General features: G+C 42.9%; 1 protein-coding gene across 1 annotated transcript in view; it reads right to left on the bottom strand.

Moving 5' to 3' along the window:
- Positions 1-22,654, bottom strand: part of CACNA1B (calcium voltage-gated channel subunit alpha1 B) — a 310,032-nt gene that overhangs the window by 225,769 nt on the left and 61,609 nt on the right. The window contains exon 6 of the mRNA XM_049896435.1: positions 21,893-22,083. Coding sequence (XP_049752392.1) covers positions 21,893-22,083 — 191 coding nt within the window. The remainder of the gene's footprint in view (positions 1-21,892; positions 22,084-22,654) is intronic.

The raw sequence follows: 22,654 nt of genomic DNA on the forward strand, positions 1-22,654 counted from the left end.
TTGGGCTGCATCTGAGCTCCAGTTTCGGGGCCCCAGGTTAGGTCTGCTTCTCAAAAGCAAACACTAGTGGTGCCCAGGCCAGGGTCCAGGCCCCACAGTTGGTCCTGCCCACACGCTGCAGAACTTTCTCCTGGCTGTACCTCTTACAGGACAATGTGTGCTCAGCCCTCCCAGCCTCTTGCCAGCATTGCTGAAGATCCAAGGAGTAGCCCCGAGTAAGAGCCAAGGATATCCAGGACACCTTGAGGGCCACATGCCCAGCCTCTGCTTAGACACCTCACCTGTAGGACACTCAGGGCCTCCCAGGCTGCCTGAACCCCCGGGGCAGCTCCAAAGAAATGTCCTCCTGGAGGAATCCCTCAGGCCCCAGTGGCCAAGTCTGACCTTCCTCTGCAGTGGTTTCTGCAACTCAAAGGAAGCTGTAAACCCACAGGTCACTTTTTCTCTAGGGTGGGCTGAGTCTCCCACAAGCGCCCACTGTCCACTTCTCATCTGTGCCTGGCTAAGACAGAAGCCAGAGCTTGGGCTGAGAGCAAAGAGGGGCCATCTCTCTGAGACCTTCTGCTTTTTATAGCACAGTCCACAAACGACAGCCCCTCTGAATATAATTCAGTCCCACAATTATTTTGTTTTTGTTGGATCCCCTGGAGAATTGGCTGAGAGGGGCAAAGAACCTCTGCCTCCATAGCAAAAGGCTGGAGGCAAAACATGGGGGCAGAGGGTGCAGAGTGTGAGTGACCACCTGGCACCTTCCTCTTCTCTTTGGAGGCAGTGCCTATATCGAAGACACTGGCCTGACCAAATCCATGGTGTAGGGGGAGCAGCTGGGCACTGCCTGTGGCTGTGCCAGGTTGCCCAGTGCTGTTGTCTGGGCTCCTGCCCTCCACTGTGCACCAACCTCAGCAGGATTTTCAGACTTCACCCCTGGTAAGCTCTGGGCCCCTGGACTGATGCAGAATGTAGTTTCTGACCCCTGGGTCCCTGGAAACTGACACAGAAAGAATTCAGACGCCCAACTCTAACCACAATGCATATTTCCTGGCCACACCTCTCCCCACATCCCACACACAACTCAGGCCCATCAACAATGGCCACAACTAAAGCTAGCAACATCCCTACAACTGTACCCTCAAAATCTGCTTCCTCTGTGTGACATAAGAGAGATTTCACCACTGCAGTCTCATCCCCTCTCACCTACCTGGGGTCCCTGGGTGGCACAAACAGTTAAGCATTTGACTATTAGCCAAAAATTTGGCGGTTTGAACCCACCCAGACACACCTTGGAAGACAGGCTTGGCAATCTATTTCTGAAAGGTAACAGCTCTGAAAACCCTGTGGAGCAGTTCTACTCTGCAGGCATGGGGTCATCATGAGTCAGAATCTACTCAACAGCAGCTACCCAACAACTTTGCTCCGGCAAGTTCCCCTCCTAATGGATCATTCCCACCAGGAGCCAGTCTGCTGGAATTGCTCTCATCTTAAAAAATAAAACAACAAAAACAAAAAAACAAATTGTGTTTCCAGAAAGATGAAATAGATGTACTCTTCCCTATTCCACTCACTCAGCACAGCTAAAAAGCCTGGAACTTATATATAAAAGCAAACATAAGAAGACTCTGAAAGGAAGCAAAAAGAAGACAGGGTGGCTGGGGACCTTGGGACTCAAGAAACAACATGGTGGTCAGTTCCCTGGGTGTTCTTTTTGCCTCATATATCCTGGACTTGGAGCTGAAGGAGCTGGCAACCCAGAAACACCAGTGGGTGCAGAGAAAAATGTGCCAACAACAGCCTGCTCTCTCTAACCAAAAAACCAAGAAAGGGAATCCCAACAAGACAAAAAGCAGTTAGACAAGAATTGCTTTGTTCCAACCAAATACCACATTAAAAATTGTGGCCCCACCTCCACCCCTGCCAGCAAAGACCAGTGGGGACTTTTGATCCCACTTGGCAGTAGTGAGGCACCCCGTCTACCCTCCCTACTGGGGTAGTGTCAGAGTCAGGCCTAGTAGAGAGTCAGGACAATCACCACTGTCTAATGATAATGAGGCCACACACACACACACACACACCCACACCCTGTAGTGTGTGGAGATCATGTGGGGAGATGACAAGGCAATCTTAACCCTCCCAACCAGGGGAGTATCAATAGAGCCAGAACTACCACCCCACCCAGCTTGACGAGGAGCCCTCCGCCACATATCGCAAGAGCCAAGTGGGGCACCTGGACTTGCACCTACATCAGGCAATAACCTGCCAGAGCACTGTCAGAAGAAGGCAGCTGTCTTAGTTATCTAGTGCTGCTACAAGAAAAATATCAAAAGCGGATGGCTTTAACAAGCAGAAATGTATTCTCTCACAGTCTAGTAGGTTATAAGTCCAAATTCAGGGCATCGGCTCCAGGGAAAGGCTTTCTCTCTGTCTGCTCTGGGGGAAGGTCCTTGTCATCAATCTTCCCCTGGTCTAGGAGATTCTCAGTGCAGGTATCCTGGGTCCAAAAGATGCACTCTATTCCTAGCTCCGCTTCCTTAGTGGTAGGAGGTCCTCCTGTCTCTCTGGTCACTTCTCTCTTTTATATCTCAAAAGAGATTGACTCGAAATACAACCTAACCTTATACATTGGGTTCTGCCTCATTAACGTAACTGCCTCTAATCTTGCCTCATTAACATCATAGAGGTTAGGATTTACGATAATAGGATAATCACATCAGATCACAAAGTGGTGGACAACCACATAATACTGGGAATCACAGCCTAACCAAGTTGGCACACATTTTGGAGGGATGGTTCAATCCATGACAGCAGCTAAAACAGAAGTTTGAAATAAGATCCAAGCCTCATGAGAAAATACCAAAAATGTTCAGGTTTCAATAAGAACAGGAAGATCTCTAACTGAATGACAAAAAGACAATCAGTAGATGCCAATATTGAGATGACAAAGATGTTAGAAGTATCAGAAAAAGAATTTAAAGCAGCCATCATGAAAATATTTCAAAGAGTAACATGAACACACTTCAGACAACTGAAAAAAAAAAAAAAAAAGAAATTTTCACCAAAAAAAGAAACAAAAGATATAAAAAAGAGCCAAGTAGAATATTTTACCACAATAAAATCTTTAAAAAAGAACTAAGTGGAAATTTTGTAACTGAAAAATACAATAACTGAAATAAAAACTCAATGGATAGACTCAACAACAGAATGGAAAGGACAGAGGAAAGAATCAGTGGACAGGAAGATGAAACAATAAAAATTACCCAATCTGAATAACAAAGAAAATAGGCCGAAAAATGAACACAGCCTCATGAACCTATGAGAATATAACAAAAGAGCTAACATTCATGTCATCAGAATCCCAGAAGAATATGAGAAAGAAGATGAGGCTGAAAAAGTTCTTGAAGAAATAATGACTCTATTGCAAATATGAGAAGAGACATAAACCTACAGGTTCAAAAAGCTGAGCAAACCCCAAATAAGATAACCCAAAGAAATCTACAAGATACATCATAGTCAAACTTCTGAAAACTAAAACACAAAGCAAAAATTTTGAAAGCAGACAGAGAAACACAATTCCTTACCTGTAAGGGAAAAACAATTCTCATCAGAAACCACTGAGGCCAGAAGGCTGTGGCACAATATTTTTTTAAGTGCTGAAAGAAAATAACTGTTAAGCCAGAAAAATTGTTATGAAAAAACCATCAGGAATGAAGAGGAAATCAAGACATTATTAATGAAGGAAAACTACAGAATTTGTTGCTGGCAGATCTACACTAAAAGAATGCCTAAAAAAGTTATCTAAAGAGAAAGAAAATGATTCCAAAAAAAAAAAAAAAAAAAAAAGGAATAGATGAATATCAGGAAGGAAGAAAGCAATGGAAACAGTAAAAATATGGGTGAATACAATACATTTTGAGTTTTCTAAATTATGATTGACAATTTAAGCAAAGAATTATAACACACTTTGATGTAGTTCTAAGTATATGTGGAGGAAATATTTGAGACAATTATAAATGGGAAAGAACAAAGAGATGCAAAGAAGGTAAGGTTGACTTCCAGTTTCTGGTCCAACATGTAAAGAGCTTGGAAGTTGTCACTCCTATCCTCACAAGAAAAAAGCTGAAAAAGTGAAAATCACCAATTCAATCCCTCAGAGAACTGAGATCACAGGGCAAACCACGACTCCAAAAACCAGAGGTAACAGGCAGATACAGAAAAACACAGTTTACCAGAGGAGAAACCACAGCTGGAGCCAGCACCAGATGTTGTTCTTAGGTGTTTTCAAGTCAGTTCCAACTCATAGCGATCCTATGCACAACAGAACGAAACACTGCCCTGTCCAGAGCAATCCTCACAATTACTGCTATGCTTGAGCCCACTGTTGCAGCCACTGTGTCAGTCCATGTCACTGAGGTTCTTCCTCTTTTTCACTGACCCTCACTTTACAAGCACGATGTCCTTCTCCAGAGAATGATCCCTCCTGACAACATGTCCAAAGTATGTGAGACGCAGTCTTGCCATCCTTCCTTCCAAGGAGCATTCTGGTTGCAATTCTTCAAGACAGATTTGTTCATTCTTTTGGCAGTCTATGGTATATTCAATATTCTTTGCTAACACCACAATTCAAAGGTCTCAATTCTTCTTCAGTCTTCCTTATTCATTGTCCAGCTTTTGCAAGCTTATAAGGCAATTGAAAGTACCATGGCTTGGGTCAGTCACACATTAGTCCTCGGGATGACATCTTTGCTTTTTAGCACTTTAAAGAGATCTTTTGCAGCAGATTTGACCAATGCAACGCGCCTTTTGATTTCTTGCCTGATGCTTCCATGGGTGTTATTTGTGGATCCAAGTAAAATGAAATCCTTGACAACCTCAGTCCTTTCTCCGTTTATCATGATGTTGTCTATTGGTCCAGATGTGACAATTTTTGTTTTCTTTATGTTGAGGTGTAATTCATACTGAAGGCTGTGGTCTTCAATCTTCATCAGTAAGTGCTTCAAGCCCTCTTTACTTTCAGCAAGAAAGGTTGTGTCACCTGCATAAAACAGGTTGCTAATGAGTCTTCCTGCAATCCTGATGCCCCATTCTTCTTCATACAGTCCAGCTTCTTGGATTAATTACTCAGCATATAGATTGAGTAGGTATGGTGAAAGGATACAACTCTGACACACACCTTTCCTCACTTTAAACTATGCATTATTCCCTTGTTCTGTTCGAACAACTGCCTCTTTGACTATGTACAGTTTCCTCATGAGCACAATTAAGTGTTCTGGAATTCCCATTCTTCGCAATGTAATCCATAATTTGTTATGATCCACACAGTCAAATGCCTTTGCATAGTCAATAAAACACAGGCAAACATCCTTCTGGTATTCTCTGCTTTTAGCCAGGATCCATCAGACATCAGCAATGATAGCCCTGGTTCCATGTCCTCTTCTGAAACCAGCCTGAATTTCTGGCAGTTCCCTGTCAATATACTGCTGCAGCCACTTTTGGATGTTCTTCAGCAAAATTTTGCTTGCATGTGGTATTAACGATATTGTTTGATAACTCTCAGATTTTGTTGGATCACCTTTCTTGGGAATAGGCATAAATATGGATCTCATCCACTCAGTCGGCCAGGTAGCTGTCTTCCAAATTTCTTGGCATAGATGAGAGAGCACTTACAGTGCTGTATCCCTTTGTTAAAACATCTCACCAGGTAGGGATGCTTAAAGGGTAATTGACTAATTGCTGGAGACTGAGCTCGGATTAGCTTGCTAAGTAAAAACTCCTGGAGGCCTAGCCCTGGGGGAGCCCCCACGCTTTCTTGGGTGTTATTTCCAGGGGCCCTACCAGATTCTCAAGCTTCTCTCAGACTTCCAGCAAGGAAGAGGAAAAGTAATCAGTTTTAAATAGTTCCCTGTTCTCGTTAACAACAGGCTTCCCTCAAGTGAAATTATTTTACTAAAACCTAAGGACCTCGGGGAAACCCTGGTGGCATAGTGGTTAAGTGCTGCAGCTGCTAACCAAATGGTTGGCAGTTTGAATCCACCAGGCGCTCCTTGGAAACTCTATGGGGCAGTTCTACTCTGTGATATAGGGTTGCTATGAGTCGGAATCGGCTCAACGGCACTGGGTTTGGTTTTTTCTGGTTAAGGACCTGGGAGAGGGAAATATCCAGCTCCAGTCCCCTGTAGCCTTCCTGCCTCACCTAAGAGGCAGGAGAAGAAAGAAGAAACTAAAAAGCACTTATGAAGACCACAGCTCAGTGGCACAGGGTTACTGAAAGACTGAGACCTAATCAAAGGATCACAGAATGTGTCCCTTCCCTCCACATTTTACCATCATATTAATTGGTCTCCTGTATAACAGCAGAGAATTACAGCTGAAGAGAACTGAAGGCTCAGACCCTATTTAAGGAGTCTCTATGTAAACCCCAAATCAACAAAGGAGTCAAAAACAAGGACACCAGAGGAATTTTAGCCTCTGACACAGCTAAAACAGTTAACACAGCCTAACTCCTAGCCAGATAAACATAAACTCCAAGCCCTCATCTTCTTTGTCTGTTTACCTTGGTTCCTTTTACCTGATGTATCATGTGCAGCTTTCAGCAAAAAATTACAAATCATGCTAAAAGCAAAAAAATACAGTCTGAAAAGACAGGGCAAGCATCATAGCCACAGTCCAATACAGCAGAGATTTGGGAATTAACAAATCAGAAATTTTAAATAACTATGATTAATATCCTCCATGTGTCTGCCAGTTTGTCATACTGTGGGGGCTTGCATGTTGCTGTGATGCTCGAAGCTGTACCGCCGTTATTCAGACACCAGCAGGGTCACCCATGGCAGACAGGTTTCAGTTGAGTTTCCAGACTAAGATAGACCAGGAAGAAGGACCTGGCAGTCTACTTCTGAAGAGCATTAGCCAGTGAAAACCTTATGAATATTAGCAGAACATTGTCTGATACAGTGCCAGATGATGAGCCCCCCAGGTTGGAAGGCACTCAAAAGATGAATGGGAAAGAGCTGCCTCCTCAAAGTAGAGTTGACTTTAATGACATGGATGGAGTCAAGCTTTTGAGGCCTTCATTTGCTGATGTGGCATGACTCAAAATGAAAAGAAACAGCTGCAAACACCCATTAATAATGAGAATGTGGAATGTACGAAGTATGAATCTAGGAAAACTGGAAATGTCAGAAATGAAATGGAATGCATACACATCAATATCCTAGGCATTAGTGAGCTGAAATAGACTGTTATTGGCCATTTTGAATCTGACAATTATATGGTCTACTATGCCGGGAATGACAACTTGAAGAGGAATGGTGTTGTATTCATTGCCAAAAAGAACCTTTCAAGATCTATCCTGAAGTGCAACACTGTCAGTGACAGGATAATATCCATCCATACGCCTACAAGGAAGATAAGTTAATACAACTATTATTCAAATTTATGCACAAACCACTAAGCCCGAAGATGAAGAAACTGAAGATTTTTACCAGTTTCTGCAGTCTGAAATTGATAGAACATGCAATCAGGAAGCACTGATAATTACTGGTGATTGGAAGGCAAAAGTTGGAAACAAAGAAGAAGGATTGGTAGCTGGGAAATATGGCCTTGGTAATAGAAACCATGCCATAGATTAAGTGACAGAATTTTGCAAAACCAACAACTTCTTCACTGCAAATACATTTTTTCACCAACATAAATGGCGACTATACACAGGGACCTCACCAGATGGAATACACAGGGATCAAGTCGACCACATCTGTGGAAACAAACGATGGAAAAGTTCAATATCATCAGTCAGAACAAGGCCAGAGGGTGACTATGGAACAGACCATTAATTGCTCGTACGCAAGTACAAGTTGAAACTGAAGAAAAGTAGAACATGTCCCTGAGAGCCAAAGTAGGACTTTGAGTATATCCCACCTGAATTTAGAGACCATCTCAAAAATAGATTTGATGCATTGAACACTAAAGACTGAAGACCAAACGAGTTGTAGAATGACATCAAGGGTATCTTACATGAAGAAAACAAGAGGTCATTAAAAAGAAAGAAAGAAAAGACCAAAATCATGTCAGAAGACACTCTGAAACTTGCTCTTGAAAGTTAAGCAGCTAAAGTAAAAGGAAGAAATGATCAAGTAAAAGAACTAAACAGAAGATTTCAAAGGGCGGCTCCAGAAAACAAAGTAAAGTATTATAATGACGTGCAAAGAGCTGGAGATAGAAAACCAAAAGAGAGGAACACACTTGGCATTTCTCAAGCTGAAAGAACTGAAGAAAAAATTCAAGCTTTGAGTTGCAATAGTGAAGAATTCTATCGGGAAAATAGTAAACAACACAGGAGGCATCAAAAGAAGATGGAAGAAATACACAGAGTCATTAGACCAAAAAGAATCAGTTGATGTTCAACCATTTCAAGAGGTGGTATATGATCAGGAACCCACGGTACTGAAGGAAGAAGTCCAAGCTGCTCTGAAGGCAAAGGTGAAAAACTAGGCTCCAAGAACTGATGGATTATCAATTGAGGTGTTTCAACAAATGGATGCAGTGCTGGAAGCGCTCGCTCGGCTATGCCAAAAAATTTGAAGACAGCTACCTGGCCAATAACTGGAAGAGATCCATACTTATGCCTATTCCCAAGAAAGGTAATCCAACCAAATGTAGAAATTATCAAACAATATCATTAATATCACACACAAAATTTTGCTGAAGATGATTCAAAAATGGCTGCAGCAGTATATTGATAGGGAACTGCCAGAAATTGAGGCCAGATTCAGGAGAGGACTTGGAACCAGGGATAACATTGCTGATGCCTAATGGATCCTGGCTGAAAGCAGAGAATACCAGAAGGATGTTTACCTCTGTTTTATTGACTATGCAAAGGCAATCAACTGTGTGGATCATAACAAATTATGGATAACATTGTGAACAATGGGAATTCCAGAACACTTAATTGTATTCATGGGAACCCTGTACATAGATCAACAGGTAGTCGTTCAGACAGAACAAGCGGATACTGCATGTCTTACAGTCAGGAAAGGTGTGTGTTAGAGATGTACCCTTTCACCATACTGATTCAATCTGTAGGCTGAGCAAATAATCCAAGAAGGTAGACTATATGAAGAAGAACGGGGCATCAGGATTGAAGGAAGGCTCATTAACAACCTGTGCTATGCAGATGACATAACTCTGCTTGCTGAAAGTGAAGAGAACTTGAAGCACTTACTGATGAAGATCAAAGACTACAGCCTTCAGTATGAATTACACCTCAATATAAAGAAAACAAAAATTGTCACAACTGGACCAGTAAGCAACATCATGATAAACAGAAAAAAGGCTGAGTTTGTCAAGGATTTCATTTTACTTAGATCCACAACGAACAGCCATGGAAGCAGCAGCCAAGAAATCAAAAGCACACTGCACTGGGCAAATCTGCTGTAAAGGACCTCTTTAAAGTGCTGAAAAGCAAAGATGTCACCTGAAGACTAAGGTGCGCCTGACCCAAGCCATGGTATTTTCAATCGCATCATAAGCATGTGAAAGCTGGACAATGAATAAGGAAGACTGAAAAAGAATTGATGGCTTTGAACTGTGGTGTTGGTGAAGAATATTGAATATACCATGGCCTGCCAAAAGAACGAACAAATCTGTCTTGGAAGAAGTACAGCCAGAATGCTCCTTAGAAGCAAGGATGGCAAGACTATGTCTTACATACTTTGGTCATGTTATCAGGAAGGATCAGTCCCTGCAGAAGGACATCATGCTTGCTAAAGTACAGGGTCAACAGAAAAGAGGAAGAGCTTCAATGAGATGGACTGACACAGTGGCTGCAACAATAGGCTCAAGGATAACAACGATTGTGAGGATGGCGCAGGACCGGGCAGTGTTCCGTTCTGCGACATGTAAGGTCGTTACGAGTCAGAACCGACTCGATGGCATGTAACAACAACAACATGATTAATATGCTAAGAACGCTACTGGAAAAAGTGTACAAGAACAGATGAATAATGTAAGCAGAGAAATGGAAACTCTATGAAAGAATCAAAAAGAAATGATAAAAATAAAAGATGTTGTCACAGAAATGAAGAATGGCTTTGATGGGCTCATCAACAGACTGGACATAGCCCAGGAAAGAATTGGTGAGCTTGAAGATATATCAATAAAAACATTCCAAACTGAAAATCAAAGAGAAAAAAGAATGAAAACAAAACAGAACAGAATACCCAAGTATAGGGTCGCTATGAGTCGGAATCGACTCGACGGCACTGGGTTTTTATAGGACAGTTACTAAAGAAGGTAAGGTCTATACATTTCACCCAAACTGGTAAAATAATGATACTAGCAGAGTGGGATAAAAACCAGCCCAAGCCCATTGCTGCTGACTCAACTCTGACTCATAGTGACCCTACAGGACAGAATAGAACTGCCCCATAGAGTTTCTAAGGCTGTAATCTTTTCAGAAGCAGATTGTCGTATCTTTCCCCCTGAGTGGGATAGTTATGTGTATATAATGTAATGTCTACAGCAACCACTATACAAAGATACCATTAAAAACAACAGATAAATAAAAATGGAATTCTAAAAAAATGTTAAAGGAAACAGAAGGAAGGAAGGAAAATAAAACGTAGAAATAAAAAAACAGTAAACAAAAATAAAATGAAAGACTTAAGCTCTAACATATCAAAAACTCATTGCTGTTGAGTCGATTTTAACTCATAACAACCCTAGAGGACAGAGTAGAACTGTCCTATAGGGTTTCCAAGGCTGTAATCTTTATGGAAGTAGACTGCCACATCTTTCTCCTGCAGATCAGCTAATGGGTTTGAACCACCAACCTGTTGGTTAGCAGTTGAGTGCTTAACCACTGTACCACCAGGCCTCCTTTAACATATCAATAAAAAAACAAAAACCAAACCACATTAAATGTAAATGGTCTATATACAACAATTAAAAGACAGAATTGGCAGAGTAGATCAAGAGACATCCATGCTGCCTACAAGAAACTCACTTCAAATACAATATGTTGTTGTTAGGTGCTGTCGAGTTGGTTCCGACTCATAGCAACCCTATGCTCAACAGAACAAAACACTGCCCAGTCCTGCTCCATCCTTACAATCGTTCTTATGCTTGAGCTCATTGCTGCAGCCACTGTGTCAATCCACCTCGTTGAGGATCTTCCTCTTTCCACTGGCCCTGTACTCTGCCAAGCATGATGTCCTTCTTCAGGGACTCATCCCTCCTGACAACATGTCCAAAGTATGTAAAACGCAGTCTCGCCATCCTTGCTTCTAAGGAGCATTCTGGTTGTACTTCTCCTAAGACAGATTTGTTCCTTGTTTTGGCAGTCCATGGTATATTCAATATTCTTCGCCAACACCACAATTCAAAGGCGTCAACTCTTCTTCGGTCTTCCTTATTCATTGTTCAGCTTTCACATGAATATGATGCCACTGAAAATACCATGGCTTGGGTCAGGCGCACCTTAGTCTTCAGGGTGACATCTTTGCTCTTCAACACTTTGAAGAGGTCCTTTGCAGCAGATTTGCCCAATGCAATGCGTCTTTTGATTTCTTCACTGCTGCTTCCATGGCTGTTGATCTAAGTAAAATGAAATCCTCGACAACTTCAATCTTTTCTCCGTTTATCATGATGTTGCTCAATGGTCCAGTTGTAAGGATTTTTGTTTCCTTTATGTTGATGTGTAATCCATACTGAAGGCTGTGGTCTTTGATCTTCATTAGTAAGTGCTTCAAGTCGTCTTTACTTTCAGCAAGCAAGGTTGTGTCATTTGCATAACGCAGGTTGTTAATGAGTCTCCCTCCAATTTTGATGCCCCATTCTTCTTCGTATAGTCCAGCTTCTCGTATTATTTGTTCAGCGTACAGATTAAATAGGTACAGTGAAAGAATACAATCCTGACGCACACCTTTCCTGACTTTAAACCAATCAGTATCCACTTGTTCTGTCCGAACAACTGCCTCTTGATCTATGTAAAGGTTCCTCATGAGCACAATTAAGTGTTCTGGAATTCCCATTCTTCACAGTGTTATCCATAGTTTGTTATGATCCACACAGCCGAATGCCTTTGCATACTCAATAAAACACAGGTAAACATCCTTCTGGTATTCTCTGCTTTCAGCCAGGATCCATCTGACATCAGCAATGATATCCCTGGATCCACGTCCTCTTCTGAAACCAGCCTGAATTTCTGGCAGTTCCCTGTCGATATACTGCTCCAGCCATTTTTGAATGATCTTCAGCAGAATTTTGCTTGCATGTGATATTAATGATATCACTGAAAAGACAGGAAAGAAAGAAAAGACCAAGGTGGATGTCAGAGGAGACTCTGAAACTTGCTCTTGAGTGTCAAGCAGCTAAAGCAAAAGGAAGAATTCATGAAGTAAAATAACTGAACAGAAGATTTCAAAAGGCCTTTCAAGAAGATAAGTATCATAATGACATGTGCAAAGAGCTGGAGATGGAAAACCAAAAGGGAAGGACACACTCGGCGTTTCTCAAGCTGAAAGAACTGAAGAAAAAATTCAAGCCTCGAGTTGCAATAGTGAAGGATTCTATGGGGAAAATATTAAATGACGCAGGAAGTGTCAAAAGAAGATGGAAGGTATACACAGAGTCATTATACCAAAAAGAATTAGTTGATATTCAACCATTTCAAGAGGTGGCATATGATCAGGAACCGATGGTACTGAAGGAAGTAGTCCAAGCTGCTCTGAAGGCATTGGCGAAAAACAAGGCTCCAGGAATTGATGGAATATCAATTGAGATGTTTCAACAAACAGATGCAGTGCTGGAGGTGCTCACTCGTCTATGCCAAGAAATATGGAAGACAGCTTCCTGGCCAACTGATTGGAAGAGATCCATATTTATGCCTATTCCCAAGAAAGGTGATGCAACCGAATGTGGAAATTATAGAACAATATCATTAATATCACAAGCAAGCAAAATTCTGCTGAAGATCGTTCAAAAAATACAATATAGGCAGGTTGAAAATAAAAGTATGGGAAAAAGTATATCATGCAAACATTAATCAAAAGAAAACAGAGAAGCTATAATTCATATCAGGTAAAGTAGACTTCAGAGCAACAAAAATCACCAAAGATAGAGAGCGACAGTACAAAACGATAAAAGAGTCAAACCACCAAGAAGGCACAGCAATCCTAAATGCGTATGCACCAAACAACAGAGTTGCAAACATGTGAAGCAAAACCTGATAGAACTTAAAGGGGAAATAGACAAAATAACAGTTATAGTTGGAGACTTCAACACTCCTCTGTCAATAATTGACAGAACAAGTGGACAAAAAAATCAGCAACGGCATAGAGGAACTCAATACCACCATCAACCAACATGATCTAATCCACATTTAAAGAACACTCCACCCCACAACAGCAGTATACATACGCTTTTCAAGTGTCCACAGAACATATACCAAGACAGACCATACCCAGGGCTATAAAACAAACCTCAACATATTTAAAAGAACTGAAATCATACAGAGTATATTCTCCAACCACAATGGAATCAGACTAGAAATCAATAATAGAATGATAATAGGAAACTCTACAAACATTTAGAAACTAAACAATACACTTGTAAATAATCCATGGGTCAAAAAAGGAAGTCTCAAGGAAAATAAAAAAATACATGGAACTCAACTAAACTGAAAATACAACTTTATATTGATTGGTTTTTAAATATTGAACCAGCATTGGATTCCCGGAATAAAACCCCATATGGTCATAGGTATATAATTCATTTTATATATTACTAAAATCTATTTTCTAATTTTTTGTTAGAGGTTTTTGCATCTATATTTATGAGGGCTTTTGTTCTGCAGTTTTTTTTTGTTTTTTTTTTTGTTTTTGTACTGTCGTTTTCTAGTTTTGGTATCAGAGTAATACTAGCTTCAAAAACTGAATTGGGAAGTATTCCCTTCTCATCATTTTTCTGGAAGAGGTTGTATAGACGTGGCAGTAATTCTTCTTTAAATGTTTGGTAGAATTCTGCAGTGAAACCAGTTGGGCAGGGAGATTTCTTTATGGGAATTTTTATTAATAACAACTTTGTTGAGATATAATTGACATATCATAAAATTCACCCTTTTATTAAAATGAATCCTCCACCATATTAACAGACTAAAGACAAAAAATCACATGATCATATCAACACAGAAAAACCATCTGACAAAATTCAACATCCAATCATAATAAGAACTCTCAGAAATATAGAGAAGAACTGCCTTACCTTGATAAAGAGCATATATCAAAAAAACCAACAACTAACATTATACTTTTCCCTTAAGACTGGAAACAGGCAAGTATGTCTGCTCTCACCACTCTTATTCAACACAATGCTGAAAATTCCAGCCAGTGCAATAAGGCAAGAAAATAATATAAAGGCATACAGATTGGAAGGAAGAAATAAACTGTCCCCATTTGCAGATGACATGATTGCGTACATAGGAAATTCCAAGTAATCTATAAAAAAAAAATCCCTTAGAACTAATAAGTGAGTTCAACAAGATCACAGGATACAAGACAAGCATACAAAAATCAACTGTATTTCTACCTGCTAGCAATGAATACATTGACACCAAATTAAAAATCAGCATTATTCACAGTAGTGCAAAGAAAGAAAATTTTAGGTGTAAATCTAGCAAAACAAGTACGCAACTTCTATGCTGAAAACTGTAAATGCTAATGAAAGAAATCAAAAAATACCTACATAAATGAAGAGGCATACCATCTACTCTTGTCCTACAAAATCACTATGAATCAGAATCAACTCCATAACACACAACAAGGAGCCCTCGTGGCACAGCAGTTAAAAACTTGACGGCTAACCAAAAGGTCAGTGGTTCAAAATCCAACAACCACTCCAGAGGAGAAAGATGTGGCAGTCTGCTTTCCATAAAGATTACAGCCTTGGAAACGCTATCGGCAGTTCTACTCTGTCCTATAGAGTCGCTGTGAGTTGGAAGAGACTCAACAGCAATGGGTTTTGTTTTACCATGTTCATGGATTGGAAGACTCAACATAGTAAAGATGTCAATTCTGTCCAAATTGATATACAGGTTTTATGTTGTTGCTGTTAGGTGCCATCGAGTCAGTTCCGACTCACAGCGAACCTATGTACAACAGAACTAAACACTGCCCAGTCCTGTGCCATCCTCACAATCATTGTTACACTTGAACTGATTGTTGCAGCCACAGTGTCAATCCATCTAATTGAGGGTCTTCCTCTTTTTTGATGACCCTCTACCTTACCAAAAATGATGTCCTTCTCCAGGGACTGGACCCTCCTGATAACACGTCCAAAGTAAGTGAGATAAAGTCTTGTCATCCTTGCTTCTAAGGAGCATTCTGGCTATACTTCTTCCAAGACAGGTTTGTTCATTCTTTTGGCACTCCATGGTATATTCAACATTCTCCACCAACATCACAATTCAAAGGCATCAATTCTTCTCCTTTGTCTTCCTTATTCATCGCCCAGCTTTCGCAAGCATATGAGGTGATTGAAAACACCATGCCTTGGGTCAGGTGCACTTTAGTCTTCAAGGGGACATCTGTGCTTTTTAACACTTTAAAGAGGTCTTCCGTAGGAGGTCTGCCCAAAGCAATGTGCCATTTGATTACTTGACTGCTGCTTCCATGGGTGTTGATTGTGGATCCAAGTAAAATGAAATCCTTGACAATTTCAATCTTTCCTCTGTTTATCATAATGTTGCTTATTGGTCCAGTTGTGAGGACATTTGTATTCTTTATGCTGAGGTGTAAACCATATTGAAGGCTGTAGTCTTTGATCTTCATCAGTAAGTGTTTCAAGTCCTCTTTACTTTCAGGTTTTATGTAATTCCTATCAAAACCCCAGCAGGATTTTTCTTATAGATATCAATAAGATTATTCTAAAATTTACATGAAAGGCAAAGAAACTAGAATAGCTGAAAAAAAATCTTTAAAGAATAAAGTGGGAGGAATCAGTCTACCTGATTTCAAGACTTATTTATATAGCTACAGTAATCAGGAGTGTATGAAACTGGCAAACGGATAGACACATAGATCAATAGAACAAAACAGACAACCCAAAAATAGACTCGTACAAATATGCCCAACTGATTTTTGGCAAAGGTGCAAAATCAATTCAATAGAGAGAACACAGCCTTCCCAACAAATAGCACTGAAGCAATTGGATGCCCATAGGGGGGAAAAAAAAAAAAGAACCTAAACCTCACAACTTATGCAAAATTAAGTCAAAATGGATCATGGACTTACATATAAAATGCAAAATGATAAAACTTCTAGGAAAAAACTCAGGAGAAAATCTTCAGAATTTTGGGTTAGTTCTTAGACTTCACAGCAAAAAAAGGAAAAACTGATAAATTGAACTTCATCAAAATTTAAAATGTGACCATGTGAAGAGGATGAAAAGACAAGCTATAGACTGGGGAAAAACATATGCAAACCACGTATCGGACAAAGAGCTAGTACATAGAATATATGAAGAACTCTCAAAATTCAACAGTTTTTTTTTTTTAAGATCCATACAGAACATGAGCAAAAGATATAAAGAGACATTTCACTGTAAATAAACACATGAAAAGACGTTCAATACAACTAGCCATTAAGAAAATGCAAATTAAAACCGTAATGAGATATCACTACACACCTATCAGAATGGCTAAAATAAAATTTAAAAGAACAGTGATGGCACCAAATGTTGGCAAAGATATGGGAAAACTAGATCACTCATGCATCGCTGGTGGGAAAGTACACAGTACAGCCATTCTGGAAAACAGTTTAGTTTCTTAAAAAACTAAACACGCAGCTACTATACAACCCAGAAATTATACTCTTGGGTATTTATCCCAGAGACATGAAAACTTATGTTCACAAGAAAAACTATACCCAAATGTGTATGGCAGCTTTATTCACACTATTTCAAAAACCGGAAACAACCCAGATGTCCTTCAACAGGTGAATGGTTAAATAAACTATGGTACATCCATACATGAAATACTACTCAGTAAAGAAAGGAATGAAACTTGCAACAACCTGAATGAATCTACAGGGAATTAAGCTGAGTGAAAAAAAAAAAAAAGCCAATCAAAAAGGTAGCATACTGTATAACTCCATCTTTATAACATTCTTAAAAGGACAGAATTATAGGAATGGAGAACAAATTAGTGGGTACCAGAAGTTAAGGAGGGGCTGGGGATCTTAGGGAAGTGATGTGGCTGTAAAAGAGAAACCCAGAGAATCTTGTGGTGATGGAAATGTTCTGTGTCTTGACTGCGTCAGTGTCAATATCCTGTTTGTGATACTGTACTGCAGCTTACAAGATGTTACCATTAGGAAACTGGGTAAAGGGTACATAAGATCGCTCTGATTTATGTCTTAAAATTGCATGTGAATCTACCGTTATCTTAAAATAAAAAGTTTAATTAAAAACAAAAATCCCATTTCCCTTGACTCCATATCTCCCTGCAGTTACTGTCCCCTGCTCTATTCACTTCATAGGGAAACTCTCTGGCAGCAGTGGCTACACTTGCTGCTGTCCTCATTTTTTTACTTCCCGTGCTCTATAACCCACACATTTCAGGGTTATGTCTCCATCCCTAAAACTGATCTCATCAAGTTCACCTACAACCTTCATCTTGCCGAATGCAATCGTCAAGGTTCCTCTTTCATCTTCCTTGACTTCTCAGCAACATCTGACCTGGTTGAGCACTCTCTTGAAATTCTTTCTTTACTCTCTGCTTCCAAGACACCACATGCTCGTGGTGTTAGTCCTCCCTTTGAACGGCTCCATTTCAGTCTCTTTTGCCGGCTCCTGATTTCTTACTAGGTCCCTGAATGTTGGAATCCTCCAAGGCTAGTCTTCGGCTTTCTCTTCTCCATCTACACTCACTACCTAGGTGAGCTCATCCTCTCCCATAATTTTAAACTTCAAACACACACATTCAGCCCTGCTGCTCCTCTGAACTCCCTGTTCACACAGCGAACCACATACCCGATATCTCCACTTGGATGAAAATAGTTGCCTAAAACCATACAGGGCCAAAACAGAATTCTTAAGTGCCACCACCACCCCCCAATGAAACAAACTTGCACCCAATTTCCCCCTTCTCGGTAAATAGCACCACCTTTCCCAGTGGCTCAAGTATCAAATCTTGTGTCATATTTGATTCCTCTTTCGCTGACACTGCACATCCAATCTATGATGAAGTCTCGTCTGCTCTAACTTCAAAATACAGCCTTTACACTGATATACCTGAACACTATTTCCTCTGATCTTTATTAGTACAATAAACATATGTAAAATAATATGTACATAATTGTAAACCAATACTATATTTACCTCCCACTGTCTCTTTAAATGGAAACCCTGGTGGCGTAGTGGTTAAGACCTATGGATGCTTACCAACAGGTCAGCAGTTGAAATTACCCACGTGCTCCAAGAATCTATGGGGCAGTTCTACTCTGTCCCATAGGGTTGCTATGAGTCGGAATTGACTCAACGGCAGTGGGTTTGGTTTTTTTGGTTTGGTCCCTTTAAACATGGTCAGTGGGGGTGATCCTTCCCATACCCCTGGATGCAAATTTGGACAGATCCCAGGCTTTTCCGATCACTCCTGGGTAACAGAAAGTTCTACTGCTACTTTAGTTACGAACAGCATCTCAATCCGGTAACGAAAGTGTACAGTCCCAGCTGGTAATCAAAACCTGTAGCACGTTTTACACTGTGACCCTCCATGCTCCTGAGCTGGCCTGCCGCAGCTGGCCACTTTCACTGAGGAGGAAGGCACAGCCCCTCTTTGCTTCTCCATGCCTAGCATTTTCCTCCTTCCTCAGCTTGCTAATCTGACCCTAACAGTGTCACGCAAGTGGGGGAAAAGAAGAGTGGGAGGGGAGAGTCAAGTTCTTTCTGGTGTGGCACTGCCATGAGACAGTCTCATCTCTGGCCTAATGGGAGCTCACTACTGACTCACAAGGCACTTCCCTGGGTTCTTCAGCGGCCCCATCTGGCACCACCTACTTTGTAAGCCACAGGTGAACCATTTCTCCTCCAGTTGGAAAGTTGCCCCACAGCAGCCAGCTCTTCAGGAGCACATCAGCATAGATGCTCTCTGTTGGACCCCTCGTTTGTCCCAATCAGCTCCACAGCTACAGCTGACCCAGAGGGACGTTCATACACATCTTTCCTCACCCCCAAGCCTCAGGGGTACTCTTGACCTTTCCCTGCCACACTGCTGCAGGTCAACGGTTCCTGCCCCCCAGTCCTCAAGCCTGAGCCAGGCGCAATGACTCTGGCCCTCCAAATTCAGGGAGGTAAATATGTCCAAGTGGGCCTGAAGGTCTGAAGGGCAGTCCGGCCCCCTCTCCAAAGAATCCTCTTCAAAAATCCCCCCAGTCTCCAGCAACAGCCCCTGCTCTGCCCTTGGTGTATCGCCCTCTGGCTTGGCACTCAGTAAACTGTCCAGGGAGCATCCTGTGGCACCTGTGTGCCCAGCTTCTTGGCCTCAGTCAGGCCTCACCTGCCCTCATCCCAGGCAAAGAGGATGTCTTCTAACGGGTCACTTGCTGCCCCCACACACTCCTCTGTTTGGCTCCATCATACTTGCCATTGTTTGGGCCCTTATTTCTCGATACCTCTGCTCACTTAGATGACTGCAGTATGTCTGGCCCAAACCATGCTATTTTCAATTGCCTCAGGTGCATCCGAAAGCTGGACAACAAAAAAGTGAGACTGAAGAAGAATTTACACATTTGAATCGTGATGTTGGCGAAGAGTGTGAATATATCATGGACTGTCAAAAGAATGAACAAATCTGTCTTGGAGGAAGTACAGTCAGAATGATCCCTTGAAGCGAGGATGGCAAGAATTCGTTTCACATAATTTGGACATGTTATCAAGAGGGACCAATCACTAGAGGAGGACATTATGCTTGGTAAAGTAGAGGGTCAGCAAAAAAAAGACAGACCCTCAATGAGATGGACTGACACAGTGACTGCAACAATGGACTCAAACATAGCAATGATTGTGAGGATGGCACAGGACTGGGCAACACTTTGTTCTGTTATACAAACGCTTGCTATGAGTCGGAGATGACTCAACATACCTAACAACAACAACAGCCTGCTCACTACTGCACAGGACCATCTATAAGAGAGCCTTGCCCATGTGGGTCCTGTGGAAGTCTGTGTCCATGGCCTCCCTGACTGGGGCTCTCCTGTCCCCGCCCAGGTGCACAGACCCGGACAGGGCAGCCTGAGTTGCCTGCAGGCTTGGCCAACCCAGGGGGCCCTGAGAGCTATGCAGATCTGGTCATGCAGACGTGTTCAGGTGGGGCTGACAAGAATGTGGCCAGCTCAAAACTATTTTTAGTGTCTGTCTTTGTAGAAAATGTTCCTTGATCAGCTGTGTGTAGAGAATAACCAAGCTTCTCATCCCTGCCTTTGTCCCCAGTCTCTGTTCTCTTGATCAGACAAAGCCTGTCAACAGACACAACTACTACTCCGGGGAAGAATTCTGGTTCAATGGACCCTAGCCAGCTGTACCTTAACTTCTCATCTGCTGCAGACCTACAGGGGTGGCTCAGCTCCCCAGCATCTACCAAGCCCCTGTGGGATGCCCAGTCATGGCCTACCTGGGGCCTATGAACCCATGGAGAAGGTGCAGGGCAAAGGCCCTGTCTTTCCTCCCCTCCCATCCACCATAAAGCCACAATCACTCAGGGTGCACAGAGGCAGGGACAGAGGCACAGGGTCCCCAAGCCCCACCCTCTGCATATATCCAGACAGCCTGCAGGTGACAGCACCTTAAACTCCAGGCCACCAGCATGAGAGCAGAACACACCCTGGCTACCGAACAGGTGCCAGTCCACCAGCTACACCTTCCTGACCTTCCTAAGATCCTATTTACTTGCACCTTTCTCCTCCTCCCAAAGCCCAAAGACAATCGCTTAGTTGTCCTCATGCCCTGCAGCTCCCTGGACACTGCATAGGAGAATACAGCAGTGGGGGGCTTCATCAGAAAAAAGGAGACTGAGTCTTCTCAGGAGTCTATGGTGGGGTGGGAGATGGGCCACCAGGCACCTCCCCAAGGGTCTCATACTCAACCTCATCATGGCCACCTGTGGAGACTGGCCAGCAACCCAGTGAAACCAGGAGACCAGAGAGGGCACAGCCACAGACAGGCTGCTGTGAGCAGAGTCTTGCATGATGGAGCTTTCCTGTGTCTCAGCTCACGGCAGCCCGGAATCCCTGCTGCTCCATGCCCACCCTCCCCAGGTACCTTGGAATGACGAGACCTAACAGCACACTGTGCCTGGACCGCACACCAGGAGACCCATAGTGCTGCACGACCAGTGCAGCCTTAGGCCCCTGGGCAAGTAGATCAGTTGCTCCATATCCTAGTTCCATCATCATCTGTACAACAGGTTCTCGAGAGGACTGAACAAGTGGCCACGTACACAACAGTCACACAGGCCTAACGTGGAGCCAGCTAGTCGTGCCTGTGTGCCGCCGTGGGTGGGGCCATCTTCCCCAGGGCATTTTCCCGTCCTCCAATCCTCAGCCCTCAGCTTCACTTTCAGCAGGGAGGCTGCCCCAGAGACTGAGGTCTAGAGCTGGAGTTGAGTCTGACATGGGTGGAGGTCTGCCAGGTGCCAAGCAAGAGTGAGTACCCCCAAGGCCACAAGGGGAAAAGTCAGGGACAGATGGCAAGTGGGGCTAATGGGAGATCCCAAGGTGGAGCCATTTGAAAGGAGGAGCCATGACTTTATCCTAAGATGAAGGACAGAGGCTGGGGTTGGACAAAGGAGGGGCCCCAAGGCAGTGGCCCTACACTCTAGGCTCATCCCAGCCAAAGCCCAGATGACACTCACGTTGTAGAGGATGTCAGTCCAGCCCTCCATGGTGATGCACTGGAACACCGTCAGGACAGCAAACAAGATGTTGTCAAAGTTGGTGATGCCAAAGTTGGGCCCCGGCCAATACTCCCGGCACTCCATGTCTTCCTCACACAGCCGGGCCGGGGCCTCCTTGCCACAGGGGAAGTCTCCCACAGGCTCTGCATCTGTAAGGAGAAGACCCAAGCCCAGACCTGAACACAGACACTCTCCAAGCTCTCCAGTCCACGGTAGGCCCCGGATCTGCAGACTTGTTTCAGGTTGCAGGAGCCAGGCACCCAGGAAAACCCCCTTGGCCTCCCGCCACACCTCCTGCATCTGCTCCAGCTCTCTCCTCCTTCCCAGAACCTCTCGCTGCACCAGAGCTCTGGACCTGCCCTCACAGGAGCTGTAAGACAACCTCTCCCTCTCTACTGGAACCTGCCCATCTTCAAACATGCTTAGGCTGTTTTCCTCTTAAAATCAAAACCAACACACTCCTGAGCCCCACTTCTTCCTGCCACTGCCACTCTGATATCTCCTCTCCATCACTACCTACCTACCAGCCTGGTTCTTCTGGCCTGAAGATAGGACTGTCACTTGAGACAGCAAGACCTTGGCCCAGCCCTAAACTGGGCTTAGCTGCTGGACAGTCCAGGTGCTTGTCACCAGCCCAACGCAGAGCTAACCCAGCAGGTGCCCAGAGGATGGTCTGGGGGCCCAGGCCTCACTGGGCTGCCCCCTCAGAGGGGCTCTGCT

The sequence above is a fragment of the Elephas maximus genome, chromosome 9 (genome assembly GCF_024166365.1).
Source record: "Elephas maximus indicus isolate mEleMax1 chromosome 9, mEleMax1 primary haplotype, whole genome shotgun sequence".
In the NCBI taxonomy this organism is placed as follows: domain Eukaryota; kingdom Metazoa; phylum Chordata; class Mammalia; order Proboscidea; family Elephantidae; genus Elephas; species Elephas maximus.